This window comes from Tetranychus urticae, chromosome 1 (assembly GCF_039701765.1).
Source record: "Tetranychus urticae isolate SD_2017Ah chromosome 1, NJAU_TeUrti_SD_1.0, whole genome shotgun sequence".
Classification (NCBI taxonomy): Eukaryota; Metazoa; Arthropoda; class Arachnida; order Trombidiformes; family Tetranychidae; genus Tetranychus; species Tetranychus urticae.
This window is the reverse complement of record NC_142958.1, coordinates 21,415,080-21,429,106: the sequence shown is the minus strand read 5'-3', so window position 1 is coordinate 21,429,106 and position 14,027 is coordinate 21,415,080. Positions and strand designations below refer to the sequence as shown.

The following is a 14,027-nucleotide window of genomic DNA, read 5'->3' as shown; positions in this document are numbered from 1 at the left end:
AAGATGAGTTTTGTAGTTCTATGAGATAATAAAATTCACTTGAACTGGTTTTATTGATTAGTTTATCAGTAATAAGCTAAATTTTGAAAGATTTCGTTCTGCAAGGAAACTTTGAATATTGCATTAGTTAGACCCAAACCTAATTGAATTATTTTCTGGACTATAAGCATCTTTGTCTTCAAATCAATGCATTGCATGTTTTATTTCATGAGACCGCTTTATTTATTGAATGCGTATCAATAATTAATCATAGATTTGAATAAAATGACTAATCACAGTTACAATATGGGACACTGTGTTTACTGTAAGTTGTAAGTATTGAACGATTACTAATTATTTCATGCTAGTTTGTAAATAATCAGCTATGAAATTGTATAATTGATTAATTTTATACGAAACGAAATCAAAATAAACCATTGAGCACCTCACTGTTGAAGTAAAACTGTGTAAAAATAAGTATTTTTTGTTTACATCGAGCCTCTATCTTATTATTGATATCTTCAATTGCTGTATACTCTGTCTGCTTATGAATAGATTAATGGTGAAACCTAAATCTAATTGGTCAACGAGTTATCCAAATTAGATTTTAATAATAAATAAGATAAGCATATCTTTAATAAATCACAAATAATCAACTTGAAGGAAATGAGAAAAAAAGATCCAATTAGCATTTTTAAATAATTGAAGCAGCTTGTTACAATTAAACATTAAGTTGATTATTAACCTCAAAGGTATAGGAAATATTCACAGATCAAAGGTTAATCTTTAGCAATTACTTTTAATTGTATCAGCTAAAACGCCAGAGAATTCATTAATCAGCATAATTGTGTATTCACAATTTGTTGTTTGACTTGGTATTCAGTAGATGGCGGTGAAAAACTGGTAAGTAAACTGGTAAATTATCGATGTTTTTTTGCATGTTGAAACATGTTAACATGATTCAGAAGGATGGAGAGGATGAGGATGAATGAAATAGAGATGTTGATAGCAGTGATATGGTTGATGGTGGAAGCGTGATAAATTTGATTGTTTGTTATTTAAAGCAAGATGTTTCCAATTTAATGTATCAATTTTGTTTAACACTAATCATTTTTCTTGATGTGGTTGACAGTCTTTGTTAACAGTTAGATCTCAACCTTTTTTTTCTATTTAATTTTTCCATTTTTTTCTTCGACATTTTTACAAGTGTAACACATTTACCAGTTTACTCATCTCTAACGGTTCTATCTGTGATAAAGAAGATCCAAACACCGCCACTACAATCAAGATGAACATAAGATCTTTTGGCAAAGCTCTTGTTCGACGAAAAAAGATAGATGACAATCAAGGACCAAGTACATTGAACCGATGTTTAGGAACATTGGATTTAACTGCCTTAGGTAAGTCATAGATAATCTTTTTTGTTAGTCAGTGTTGTTAGATTGATCTATTTTTCATTGCTTTCTTTCTTTTTTGCTTTCCAAATAAGGTATTGGAAGTACCTTAGGGTTGGGAATGTATGTGATAGCTGGAAAGGTTGCGAGTACAGAAGCTGGTCCTGCAGTGGTTTTATCATTTTTCTTTGCTGCTTTGGCTTCCGTTTTTGCTGGATTTTGTTATGCTGAGTTTGGTGCTAGAGTTCCAAGAGCGGGTTCAGCTTATATCTACAGTTATGTCACTGTCGGTGAATTTACGGCATTTGTGATTGGTTGGAATTTGATACTCGAATATGTGATTGGTACAGCTTCAGTCGCAAGAGGATATAGTGGATATTTAGATTCTCTCTTCAATGGGACAATAGCAGCAAAATTAACAGAATTGATGCCCATAGGAATCTCACACATGTCTGCCTATCCTGATTTCTTAGCTTGTGGGATAACGCTGCTCCTAACAGGTAACCTTTTCACGTGCTTTTAATCTTTGCTAATTTATCTCTGATACCCAATTTGATTTTTCTATTCCCTAGTCATGCTCGCAATTGGTGTAAAAGAATCGACTAGATTCAATTCGGTTTTTACTTTGATTAATTTATCTATTGTAATATTTGTGATCGTTTGTGGATCATTTAAAAGTGATTTCAAAAATTGGAAAATTCCTGAATCATCTGTTCCAAGCGGAAGCGGTACTGGTGGATTTTTACCTTTTGGCTTTTCAGGAATGATGGCAGGAGCTGCCACTTGTTTTTACGGTTTCATTGGCTTTGATATCATTGCCACAACCGGGGAAGAAGCACGAAATCCACAGAAGGCTATACCTATCAGCATTGTTGTTTCTTTACTGATAATATTTTTCGCATACTTTGGGGTTTCCAGTATTCAAACTCTCATGTGGCCATATTATGATTTAAATAACGCAGCTTCGCTTCCATATGTTTTCGAAAAACAGGGTTTACCTTGGGCCAGATGGATAATCACAATTGGAGCTTTAGCTGGACTTTCCACTAGTTTAATGGGAGCTATGTTTCCATTACCACGAGTTTTATATGCAATGGCCACCGATGGGCTCATCTTCCGTAATCTTGCAAGTGTAAATTCTTGGACTAAAACTCCTCTTATAGCTACTTTGGTATCAGGTTCACTCTCAGGAGCCATGGCAGCTCTTTTTGATGTTGATGAGCTTGCAGATATGATGTCGATCGGAACTCTTCTTGCCTACACACTTGTCGCTGTTTCCATTTTGATTCTCAGGTTAGTGCAATCTCTTATTCGTTTAATAAGCAATATCATAAATTACCCATGCAAACTTATCTCAGTCTTGAATTGCAAAGTGAAACGACTCATTTTCTTGAAAGCTTACAATCGAGCATTTTGACTATTTACATTTGGACTTTGTTATTTAGATAACATTTACAACTGTTAAATTGAACTCTGACGTATATCGTAAAATTGAATTATAGTTATACTGATAATTATGGTTAATTTGTATGTTTACACAACATTAGATGATGAATAATTTAAAAATAACAACTGTCATTCCACTTTTTTAGGTACGAAGGAGATTCTGAAAAAGCTAATTCAAATGGTACTGCGAACTCTTACAAAGTAACAACCGATGAAGCTGCAAACTCATGTAACACTAGTCGATCACCAGGATTTTCAAATGTTATAAGTCATTTTATTCGACGATTATTCAATCTGGATAATATTACCTCTCCGAATTTAAAGACCGCATCAATGAGTAGACTTTTAGTATTCTCTATTTGTAAGTCTATACAAAAATACTCAGCCAACATCGATAATTCAGTATAGTTAATAATTCTTGTTTCTCTTCAATTACAGGTGCAAATGTGGTCGTATTGGACTTATTGTTGATATTTTTAGAAGAGAATCTCAGTAATTTGGAAACCATCTCATTAATTGTTATTGGAATATCATTATCCAATCTTATCTCTCTGATAATCGCGCTTAGTCGTCAACCTAAAAGCGCTGCTACCATATCATTTCAAGTGAGTTACTGATCAAGAAATGCTTATTAATCAAAACAAGAGAAACCAAGTGAAAGTAAATTCTTTCTTTGAACATTGATTATTCTGAATCTTGTAAATCAGTTTCATCATAAAAAGTTGCAGTCATCAATGTGTGACACAAATCACGATGAGATTATGGTTAGAGGAAATGTCTCAAATGTTAATTTGTCAAAGTTAATTTACTTGATTACGCTAGTTTTATATCAAACCATATTTACAGCAAGGACAATGTACGACATCTGCTAATAACATGTTCGAGGTTCACTCAATTGTTTGATTTATTTATTTAAGAGGTTGGAGTGAAAAGGCTTAGGAATTTTCCACTGATCTCAATTTCTCTAATCTTTAATGTTTATTCTCTTCTCCCTCTCTCAATTTTCAGGTTCCATGGGTCCCATTAATTCCAGTTATCTCAATTTTTATCAATATCTATCTCATGATGAAACTTTCAGCAATAACATGGATCCGTTTTGCAGTTTGGATGGTTATTGGTGAGTTTGTTGTTTGACTATTAAAAAGATAGCCTTGGAAATTGCTTGTCCTTTTCAATTTGCTTCTCATTTATTATTAATTCCCATTCAAAACTAACACAAGAAAAAACATTGTTAGCTTGAAAATCACTTTACACTCCAATTTAAATATTTGCATGAATTTTCTCTCGATTTCTCTAACATTGCTTTAACTTTCTAACCATTAGATTTGAGAATTGTTTCCTTTAATTTTATCATTTGTAATCTTTCTTCCTTTATTTGCTTTCCTTAGTTTAAATCCATTATCCAGCATAAACTTTAATTTTGATCAAGATTCTAATTCATTTCTATCTATCTCTTTTCTCCAACATCATAGGCTTGTCAATATACTTTCTTTACGGTATTTTTAATAGTAAAGAGCGAGTTGAAAACCAATCTTTCCAGCTTACACCAAAGAATCTTAAATCGAAAGCTCGCACAATCGGTTAACTATGTTGTCGGTCGACTATTGTTAATCAACTTGCCAGACTGATAACACTTTTCAGATTGTCTTATCCTGCTCATCGATGTTCAGTTCTTTATTTTTTCTTTGCCTTCCTTTCATCATCGATTGATCAAAGATTACAAGATGCCGTTCATCATGATGACAGACCAATCCGGCTCAATCATAATGCATAATCTCTCCTAATGATTGTGATTGACTCGTCTAATTATGCCTTTCAATCCTTTTACAACCCATTCAATAAAAGTTAAATATAATTTATGCTTTTATTGGATGATCAAAACTATCCTAAGTTAGGTTTACTTTTTCCTTCACGTTGTGTTCAAACCTTAAAACCAAAGGCTTGTCAATGTAACCTTCATTTCTTTGCTTTTATCTATTGTTTACCTTTCATTTAATTATTGTAACAATTCTAGTCACACTTTTTTGTTGTATCTTCAAGCCTAAAATAATCGCAATTATGATTCTAGTTTGTTAACTAACTAGTCAACAAAATAATGATCCAGCATTTGAACAGTCTTTTGTTTCTTAAAAAATCAACAAATTGGATCCATTTGATACTCTCAAATCAATCTAATTTCAACTCTCTTTTTGTAAGGAAACCTGTAATTAACTTTCATTATTTGAAAAAATTAATATATAATACTTTAAATAAAAACAGTCTCAATCTCATTCCATTTTCACCGTCTTTACAAGTAAATCTAAATTGTCAATTCTGATTGACTAGCTGAGTGCTGACTCTCAGAGTTTAACTTGAAATCTATCCAATGTATCGATGTTTTACCCAATCCAATCACAAGTTGAACATCTTTAAATTGCTTAAAAGTAAATCATTGTCATTTAAAGTAACTATAATTGTCTTATGTGATTCTGATTTCATTGTTCGTTCAATGACTTCTTCTGTCAACTAGATTATCATGAGTACAAGTTGATTAACCTTGAATGTAAAGCACAATCAACAGTAACCATTGTTTATATTAATAGTAGCAATCACTCGAGATTACTCTTACACCTAACTTTCGCCTCTTTTAGCTCATACTTATGATTAGAATCAAATTTCACTTTTTTTCGTCTTCTAATTGTTGAATTGTCTCATTGCAGCTTACAATTAACATGTGAACTCGATGAGCGCACATGACAAACGTCAAAGCTAAATTATCATATCTTGCTTTAAATATAGTCATCTCTGTCAATCTTACACGTGAATCTGTGAACATGATCAGAACGTGATGAAATTGCAGCAATTAAATGATGAAGGGCAGAGTAAAAATGTATTTAATTGTAACAATAAAAAATATTAAATTTTAAGTAAATGGTTCACAAGTTAATATAGATAATGCAAACGATAAACAATATTTTACCTTTGATAATTCATTTCTGTTAATTTTTTACTTCAATTTACTATTTTCCGTTTGATGCTTATTTACAGGTTTGAGCATTTATCTGTTTTATGGAATCACGAATAGCACTGGTTTTTTGACTTATGCCGAGCGTAGTCGCGTTTTAGGCACCGATTATTTCATTTATAATGGCGATCACAGTATGAGACCTGATTTGTCGGAGAAGACTCCACTTCTTTCCTGATTCACTGGTTCTTTCCATATCAGGATAATTACACGAACATTTTTTTTTGTAAATATTGTAATTAAATTGTAAATTTGTGGTGTATTTTTGTACTGATCGAGCTTCTTGATTAACAAGCTTTCACAGACATTTAATGTGTAATCAATTGATAATAGTCAAAATAAACTTACAGTCAATTGACATTTAAAAAGTTTCATGAAAAGCGTACACAGCCTTTTAAACTGTCTGGTATAATTGGTATTGCTTGAAATAATTTGAGCTCAAAGCAAGGCATTCATTAACCAGACTATGTTATGTATTTGATTTGTGTAAATTTAAGCAAATATTTTGCGTTGAAAAACTATTCATCAATCTACAGTTATGATTCTTCCCAGAAGCTTTCCAAATTAAGAGGATTCTGCGGGGTTGTTTAGATATTCAGATATTAGCAGGTGTTAACTCACTTCAATTTTCAATGGTTTGTAATTTTAATTTTGATTCAGTCAAAAGTTTGATCGAGTTTCCTGCAAGAATCTCCAGTAACAGAAGTAAAGTCCAAAGTTAACTTGTTTGAATTCACATTCAAAATGCTTGATAACAAATATATTACATTTACAAATATATTACATTACAAATAATATTTACATTGATCTCTTGTCTTGCTTTGACTTATTTGTTTATTCAATAATTGAACTTACGTTATGATGAAACTTTTTCACTTGACGCGTAACCAACACAAGTCAAACCACGAAAACTATCAACCCTACACTCAGCTCTCGAAGCTCTGAAAGTTTTGGTGAAAAAAGCCTTAGTTTTACTTGCTGTGATCATGATTTACAGTGAATGGATATTATAATCTCTGAATATATGATGCCAATGTTAAATGGCAGCAAGCTTCATCTAGTCAGTAGCATCAAAAATAACGTTAAAAATAAAATCAATGTTAAGATCGACAGCAAATGCTGCTTACTCGACTGGCAAATTCATATTTATTGGAGTCTTTCATTCGTCCTTAATTTGTTTTCATTCATAGTCATCATGCTAATTAACTATTCCAATTCTCCTTTACCTGCAATCTGGATTTTTAGCATTCTTTTTGGTGTTGGAACATCTTCCCTTTATCCTACAATTTGTTCTTTTATGGAAACTTTCGTTTCGAAGGATCTTTCTTCGCTTATGCCTGCAGGTTAACTGCAAAGAGATTCTAGTTCTGGTTGATAGCTATCTAGGAAGCCCTGCCACTCTGATTTACACCTCAAAAGATGACAATGGCAATTGTTTTACTTAATTGTCGATTGCTTTTAAGTAAGCGCAGAGCACCAGTTAATGACGAAAATCAAGTTGACGCAAATTCAGTTTTCTGAGTTTACCGTTTATCATGATTGACATTGACAGAATGATTATTTTTATCAATTATTTTTTAGTCTTCATCAAATCAAGATAATTTATGAACAGTTTGAGAAGTTTTTAATCTATCCTTAGGCCATGCGATTAGTATTTTTATTGTTCTATTCACTTCATTGTTGAGAATAATGATCTCTGAATAAGGCACTTAATCAATTATTAAGCAATAATAAGTATTGTTACAACCAATAAATTATGAATCCTGATAAATTAATTACGACTAACTATCTCAATTTTTTGCATAATTATTCGACGGGGCAACAGAAATGCTTATAAATGAAATTTTTATTTATTTTTGATTCAATGTTTTTCATTCAATTTGATAAAAGTTAAGGATTTTACATTTTAGTTTTTCAATACGAATTTGTATTTTCAATGATCTAAAAATTTTATCTCACTCGAGCAGGAGTTTGGATTCATTTGGGTTGAAATTTTGTATTACAAGATTGCCTCTTTAAGCCTTATTGAAAGATACAAATCGGCAATCTGTTTCAGCTTGGTCCATCAATGTTTGTGATAAAATCGGTGGTTAAAATCGACGTTAATCATTTTACTTTAAATTTTGGTTACAAAAAAAGAAAATTTAGGTTACCAATCAACCTCTCGTAGAGTAATGAACCTAGATAAGATGAAGGCTACTAAAATAGTAGCGATAACAAAACAAGCGGCAAAGATGTAAAATGTTTCTTCGTCAAATACGTCCACAAAATAAGGCATATTGGCTTCGAGTTTACGAAAAATTTCCAGCACAGCTTGATATGATCTACCAGCCATCTCAACTATAATACGACTAATTTCACGAATTCAAAACTTTAAATTTCAGATTTAGCAAGTTCAGCTTCTACTTTGGCCAATTGATCATTAAGATGATACAAAATATCGATCGTTCGCAGTAATCCTGTTTTGTAGATCAATTTTTTACCGTTTTCTGAAAAATTAATAGAGATAGATTAGATTTTATAGTTGCTAGGGGAAATAGTCAATTCATCAAGTTATACTCACTTAAGAAAAATTGTATTTCAGGTTCATTTCCATTACTAACAACATTTGTTTTGATGAAACATTCCTCGTTGGTTCTACCAATTTTTTTCCCGTGTAAAAAATGAAGCAACTCTCTGTAAAATCAAGAAAAGAGTAAAAGGCGAATTAAGTATTAGATCAGGAAATGTAAGAAAGTGTTTAGGTAGATCAATTAACAGTAATAAATGGCTAGGATCTATTAGCGTATATTGGGGTAAGGTGATTGGAGAAATTATAATTACCTAAAAGAAGCAATATTAGGGTAGAAGGGATCAAATGTTGCTTGAACTTTCACAATCCTTTTAAGAGTAAGTTTTCTTGCGTTAGTGTATAGATCACCAAGAATAGGATCTCGACCTTTTCGTGGTAAAGTTAAAGCGTTTTTAGACACAAAATTATCAAAGAAGATTTTCTTTCCTGCCATCACTGAATGAGTGGATGTTGGATGAAGAAGAGAAAAGAGTAACAATTAAATTTGATGAAAAGAACAGCTGACAAAATGAACTTGAAATGTGTCTTGAGATGGAGTCAAAATTGTTGAAATACAGTTCTTTAAAGGTTGTGGTTAACTCAATCTGAGAATGATGATGAATGTAAAAGATGATTTAGAATGAAAAACACATGCAAATATAAAAAGAAAACAATAGAAAGAAGAAAAAATGAAATAAATGCAATCAGAATAAATACAATGTTAAGGAACTCACCTAAAAACAGGAATCCATAAGCTTGAGGGAAGATGAAGAAAACATAACAGTATCTCTGGTGTATTTCATGCCAATATGATTTCTTTTGAATTTCTTGAGGACACTAAATCGGTAATTAGTAAATATTAATTAGTTGTTTGGTCTAATAAACCGAAGAAAATTAATCGAAGATAAACAGAATTAGCTTGAGTTAATTTGTAAACAAATAATTTCGTTGAATATCCATTATGCCTTTTTATGCTCATAGAGCATGTCATGCAATGGCTTAATTTGCCTCACATTTTCCAGAAGCTGTCAAATCTTAGGGATTTCTCTCAATTAGTTCACAATTCGGATGAACTTCTGGGCAGGTATGGTCCATTCTCTAAGTAATTGAGATTCTGGATTAAATTTTGATGATGAACTTCGATCAAGGATTAAACTTCACTAAAAAAGATACAGCATTTTCAGATAGAAATTTATTGAGCAAAATTTAGAAACTGCTTGATTCGTTCATTAATAGTTGAATTTATTTGATTATTGTATCTGAGAATCCGATTGTACATTTTATGAAATACTTACCATTGCTTACAAAACTGATTTTATTTGGAAGTTTGAAAATTGCTTGATATTATAATAATTGGCATTAATGTTAATTTCATTTTCAAGACTAATCAATACAAATGCAAATTTAAGGTTCATAATTTAAGAAATAAATTTATAAAGTTAACTTGGATGAGGTGGAGCGGAAAATATCACCGAATCATTGTACAGATAGATTCAGATGAAAAGGTGCATTACTTTTATAAATATATATAAGCAAAAGGGAAATGGTATTTTCATAAAAAATTGGATAAGATACAAAATGATCAGGATAAAAAGTTCATTGGTTGAATAAGACAATAGTCACGATTCAATGGCAAATATATTTATCCATTTGGATGCGATGAGATGAAGTCGCAATGAGAATGTAACGACGATGATTAGTTAATTAAGTTTGAATAAGATGTGGTATCACATCTAATCACCATTGATGATGATAAAATAATTTATACGCTGGGATGATCTAGTTTTCCATGATTCAAATCAAAAAAAGTTAATCAGTAAAACTTATGAGATTAATAGATTTGTCAAGTCAAAAAAAATATAATGAAGCATCACAGATTTAAAAAATTGATTGAAAGGTATACTGAAATGCTCATAACACAATACAGTGGAACAGTAATACAGTTAGACAATGGAACTAATTTTTTCATAAATTATTGTTGAGCTTTAGCAGCTTCAGCTCTGAATAATGAATTGATCCTGGAGCAAATTTTCAAAGCGGGTCCAAGCTTCATACTCATAGCAGACATAAGATGATCTTCCTTAAGTAACATGAGTGCTTGTCCATCGATTTCCTGGGATTTAAATTCATCAGCATATTCTTGACATCCAGGTAAATTTCGTACAAAATCATAAACATCTTGGACCTGATGGATACAATAAAAATAAATATTAGAAAAGGGAAAATAAAATGACAATTTGTTCTTAAATGAGATTGATTAAAGAAATGGTCCAAATTAACAATACTAACATTCCATAGATTAGGATTTGTTCCACTTGCAGGGATGAAACCTCCTTCATTTGTGTCCATAGATTCAGATGGAGCTTCAGCATTACCTCGATTTGGTGAGATATCGGTTTTTGGCTGTAAAGAGATGATTGTTTAGCATTTTTGACATTTTAATTACTACTGTAAACTCTCTTAAATTTTCACAGAATCATGTCAACTCAGTCAACATATTCTTCCGATTCAATTTTCTATCGGATTAATTCTGAGGAGATTCTAACTATCTTGTTAATTCGACATAATAAGTGAATTGTCAGATTTATGTGGAAATAGTCGAAATAGCTAATCCCATGATGTGATATTATGAGAGAGTTTATAGTGATTATGGAATTGTAACTCACCTTCTTAATATTATGTTCACGATTTGGACTATTATCTGTTTTTGAATCTTGAATAGATTCAACAGTAAATTTGTTCATATTTTTGTCTGGTGATTCAAAATCTTCCGTACTGACAATACTGGGAATATTTGCATTATTAGAAAACTTTTTGGCACAAATATTGGAACAAAAACGTTTAGACTTTTTCTTCTTGTTTCCTTTTGTGATATTTTTACCACAATATTCACATACAGCGTCAATTTTAGATTTCAGAGGTGCAATTGCTGCTTCCGAGGACACATTTTTACCAAGCATTTGATCATTCATAATAATTGTATCCTCTTTGTCTTTGTCTTCATCTTCATTGATTGATTCAATAATTGTTTCCTCTGAATTTGCTTCTTGAGAACCTTCAGTATTTATAGGGAATGGTGATTGACTTTCTTGAATAACAAATCCATCTATAACATGTGTTAACACACCTGATTCATTGACATAAGGTTTGACTATAGCTTTTTGTGGACTTTTTGCTCCATTTGATCTAGCAACACCATTAGTAGATTTTTTACGTCCATTATTCAAATTATTCATGTCTTGAGGAGCATTGTTCTCAGAGATCACTGGCGTCATCAAACCAACATCATTTCCAATAGCAGCATCTTTTTTCCCGTCCACATCTCTGCTTGGAGATTGAATCATCTTTTCCTTCAGAGCATTATTTGAAACACTTCGTGCAGCCACAGTTTTATTTTTTAATTTTTCTTGGCCCTTGTTCGGAACATTTTGAGCAAATTTACTTTCATCATTAATTGCTTTAGATGTCTGATAAGATCCATCGGTTTTATTGGCCCCCATCGGATCTGTCCCCATTGTACTGGTATTACAAGAATTATCTTGAGAAATCATCTTTTCACTGATTGATTGTGAAGCCAATGGATTATTAACTTGAGGGATCAATGTAACAGTCATAGTTTGACGTGCCTCTGATCCTTGTTTCTCAATTGGTATTTTATTTGTTGAGCTTTGAATGTTTTTTTGTGACTTTCCTTTCGAGACATTCATTGATGTTGTAGTAGAATTATTATTAGTAGGATGATTATGAGTAATTATTGGAGTTAATGTTTGAGATACAGTTGTTGAAGGAGCTGATGTAGATGTTTGTGTACCAATAGATGACTGAACTATGGCGGGTTTTAAATTTTTATATCGGTTTGTTGTTGGCGTATGTTGAGTTGCTGGTGCAATCATACATGTTTGCCCTTTATTTATCCCTGATTGAGTTGTATTGGTGGCAGTGTGAGAATTATTTGAAGAAACTGATATGACCGAAGTGCCACTAAGAGAATTGCTACTAACAAAGGCTGTACCACTCTGATTTATATAAAATGGTGTAGTATTGAAAGAATTAGGTGCCACTATCACCATGTCAGATTGATTTGAAGCTCTAGGAAGATAATGTTGGTTGTTTGGCGCTAATATAGTAGGTCCAGTAGGTCCAGGGAAAGCCTGAATAAAATATTGATTATTCAGTCCTTGTGGTGATTGACCGGTAATAAAGCTATTTTGCGGCAGTGTTTTAAATTGTTGTGCCATCAAACCTTGTTGGCTAGTGATGACCGATTGAGGGAGAATATGAGGTGATTTAGGTTGAATCTGTTGAGTTCCTTGAGATATTACCTGCAATAAAAAGAAAGACGGTTAGATCAGGCATACAAAAAGTAAACTAAGGTTAACCAAAAATTCATAAAATGAAACAAAAAAACACAAACCTTAGGAGAAACAGAATTAGAGATATTTCGGGCAGCCTGGGAATAGAAAATGAATAAAAATAATGAGATCGACATGCAAAAATAATGTAACACTAGCAAGGTATACTTTCAGATAATGTAAAAAAATGGAGGCATTTAAAGAATAATGATCAAGTAAAACAAATATTGGTGCAAAATAATGTGAAAACAATTCAAATTACCAATTTCCCTCTTGGTTCATTAGATTTACCAGGATTGGGCAGAATGGTTGGTTGCTGGTTATTCGGTATAATTGTTGGTAGTTGAGAAGCTACTAGCGTGATTTGTGGTTGTTGTTGAGATGCTTGCATTTGTTGTTGTGGTGAAGCAGCAATGGCTACATTCTTATTCTGTTTATTACCATATTGATGTGTCATTTGAATAAGATTCCCTCCAGCTTGTTGTAAAGCCGTAATAGGCATGATAGTACCATTGTGAGAAAGCATAATTTGTGGTGAATACATCGGACTACATTGGATTGGAACTTGAGGCGAGTAAACTAATGTTTGTGGTTGCAATTGGGCTTGAGATTGGTGTTGTTGTTGATTTGATTGTTGAGATTGTTGCTGATGTTGATGTTGAAGTTGTTGTTGTTGTTGTTGCTGCTGCTGCTGCTGCTGCTGATGTTGTAAATCTTGTTCATTTTTCATCTTGCACTGATCGTTTGTTCCTAACCAAATTTAAATTAATAATAAATAATTGATGAAGTTATAAACTGAAAACACAGTAAATCACATTAATCAGTCAATTCTGAACATCAACATTGAACATTCATACCAAATTTCAAAACAAATCAAAGAGCAAAATAAAGCGACCTCTGGAAACATGAATAGAAGACAAGCTCATTGTTTGGTTGAAATAAAACCGGACGGTTAAATAACTAACCATAATAGTTGGTTACTTTAACCAAAAACCGAAAAACCAATAAATAAATGAATGTAATAATTGCAGACTCAGCATTGACTATCAAATCAAATCAAATTAGCTCGTAATATTATTAAGAAAATATGTCCCGATCTACAATTTACTGGGCGTTTTTTGATGCTCGTTTGTGTTAATAACTTTTGAACAAGTCAAATCTTGTTGATATACGGCCATTGGAATTCGTGAAATTAAAAAGTCAAAAATCAGTTTTAAGGACATTCAAGGACTTTTCATTACACTAGTAGTCAGGGTTAAGTTAATAAAAAAGGGTCAGATTTAAGTTAATTTTTAAGTGTC

The 14,027-nt window shown here is 32.0% G+C and overlaps 4 protein-coding genes across 8 annotated transcripts; 1 reads left to right on the top strand and 3 right to left on the bottom strand.

The window, feature by feature from the left end:
- Positions 1-942: 942 nt before the first annotated feature.
- LOC107362355 (cationic amino acid transporter 2) lies at positions 943-6,191 on the top strand. Of its 2 annotated transcripts, none has more exons than XM_015929396.3 (7): positions 943-1,379; positions 1,469-1,873; positions 1,946-2,666; positions 2,966-3,180; positions 3,258-3,424; positions 3,828-3,936; positions 5,847-6,191. In XM_015929396.3, the coding sequence occupies exons 1-7, from the start codon at positions 1,268-1,270 to the stop codon at positions 5,999-6,001; spliced, it is 1,884 nt and encodes a 627-aa protein (XP_015784882.2). In that variant the 5' UTR covers positions 943-1,267; the 3' UTR covers positions 6,002-6,191. The 2 variants fall into 2 exon arrangements, with proteins under 2 accessions (XP_015784882.2, XP_015784881.2); XM_015929395.3 differs by lacking the exon at positions 5,847-6,191 and adding an exon at positions 4,292-5,089.
- A 1,460-nt stretch (positions 6,192-7,651) lies between these two features.
- LOC107362362 (large ribosomal subunit protein mL53-like) lies at positions 7,652-9,400 on the bottom strand. 2 transcript variants are annotated; one of them, XM_015929404.3, is made up of 4 exons: positions 9,109-9,400; positions 8,647-8,979; positions 8,387-8,499; positions 7,652-8,312 (listed from the first exon to the last, which is right to left on the bottom strand). In XM_015929404.3, exons 2-4 carry the CDS (start codon positions 8,826-8,828, stop codon positions 8,197-8,199), a joined length of 411 nt encoding a protein of 136 aa, XP_015784890.1. In that variant the 5' UTR covers positions 8,829-8,979; positions 9,109-9,400; the 3' UTR covers positions 7,652-8,196. The 2 variants fall into 2 exon arrangements, with proteins under 2 accessions (XP_015784890.1, XP_015784891.1); XM_015929405.3 differs by having other exon boundaries at positions 8,647-8,830; positions 9,109-9,382.
- Positions 7,914-8,158, bottom strand: LOC149094763 (uncharacterized). The gene has a single exon (XM_089266194.1). The coding sequence runs from the start codon at positions 8,156-8,158 to the stop codon at positions 7,973-7,975; it is 186 nt and encodes a 61-aa protein (XP_089122320.1). The 3' UTR covers positions 7,914-7,972.
- Positions 9,401-9,712: 312 nt separating the features above from the next.
- On the bottom strand, positions 9,713-14,027 carry LOC107362353 (uncharacterized). 3 transcript variants are annotated; one of them, XM_015929394.2, is made up of 6 exons: positions 12,989-14,027; positions 12,789-12,824; positions 11,502-12,696; positions 11,041-11,429; positions 10,664-10,777; positions 9,713-10,559 (listed from the first exon to the last, which is right to left on the bottom strand). In XM_015929394.2, the coding sequence occupies exons 1-6, from the start codon at positions 13,454-13,456 to the stop codon at positions 10,347-10,349; spliced, it is 2,415 nt and encodes an 804-aa protein (XP_015784880.2). In that variant the 5' UTR covers positions 13,457-14,027; the 3' UTR covers positions 9,713-10,346. The 3 variants fall into 3 exon arrangements, with proteins under 3 accessions (XP_015784880.2, XP_015784878.2, XP_089122317.1); XM_089266191.1 differs by having other exon boundaries at positions 10,184-10,290; positions 10,321-10,559; positions 11,041-12,696; positions 12,989-13,615; XM_015929392.3 differs by having other exon boundaries at positions 11,041-12,696; positions 12,989-13,940.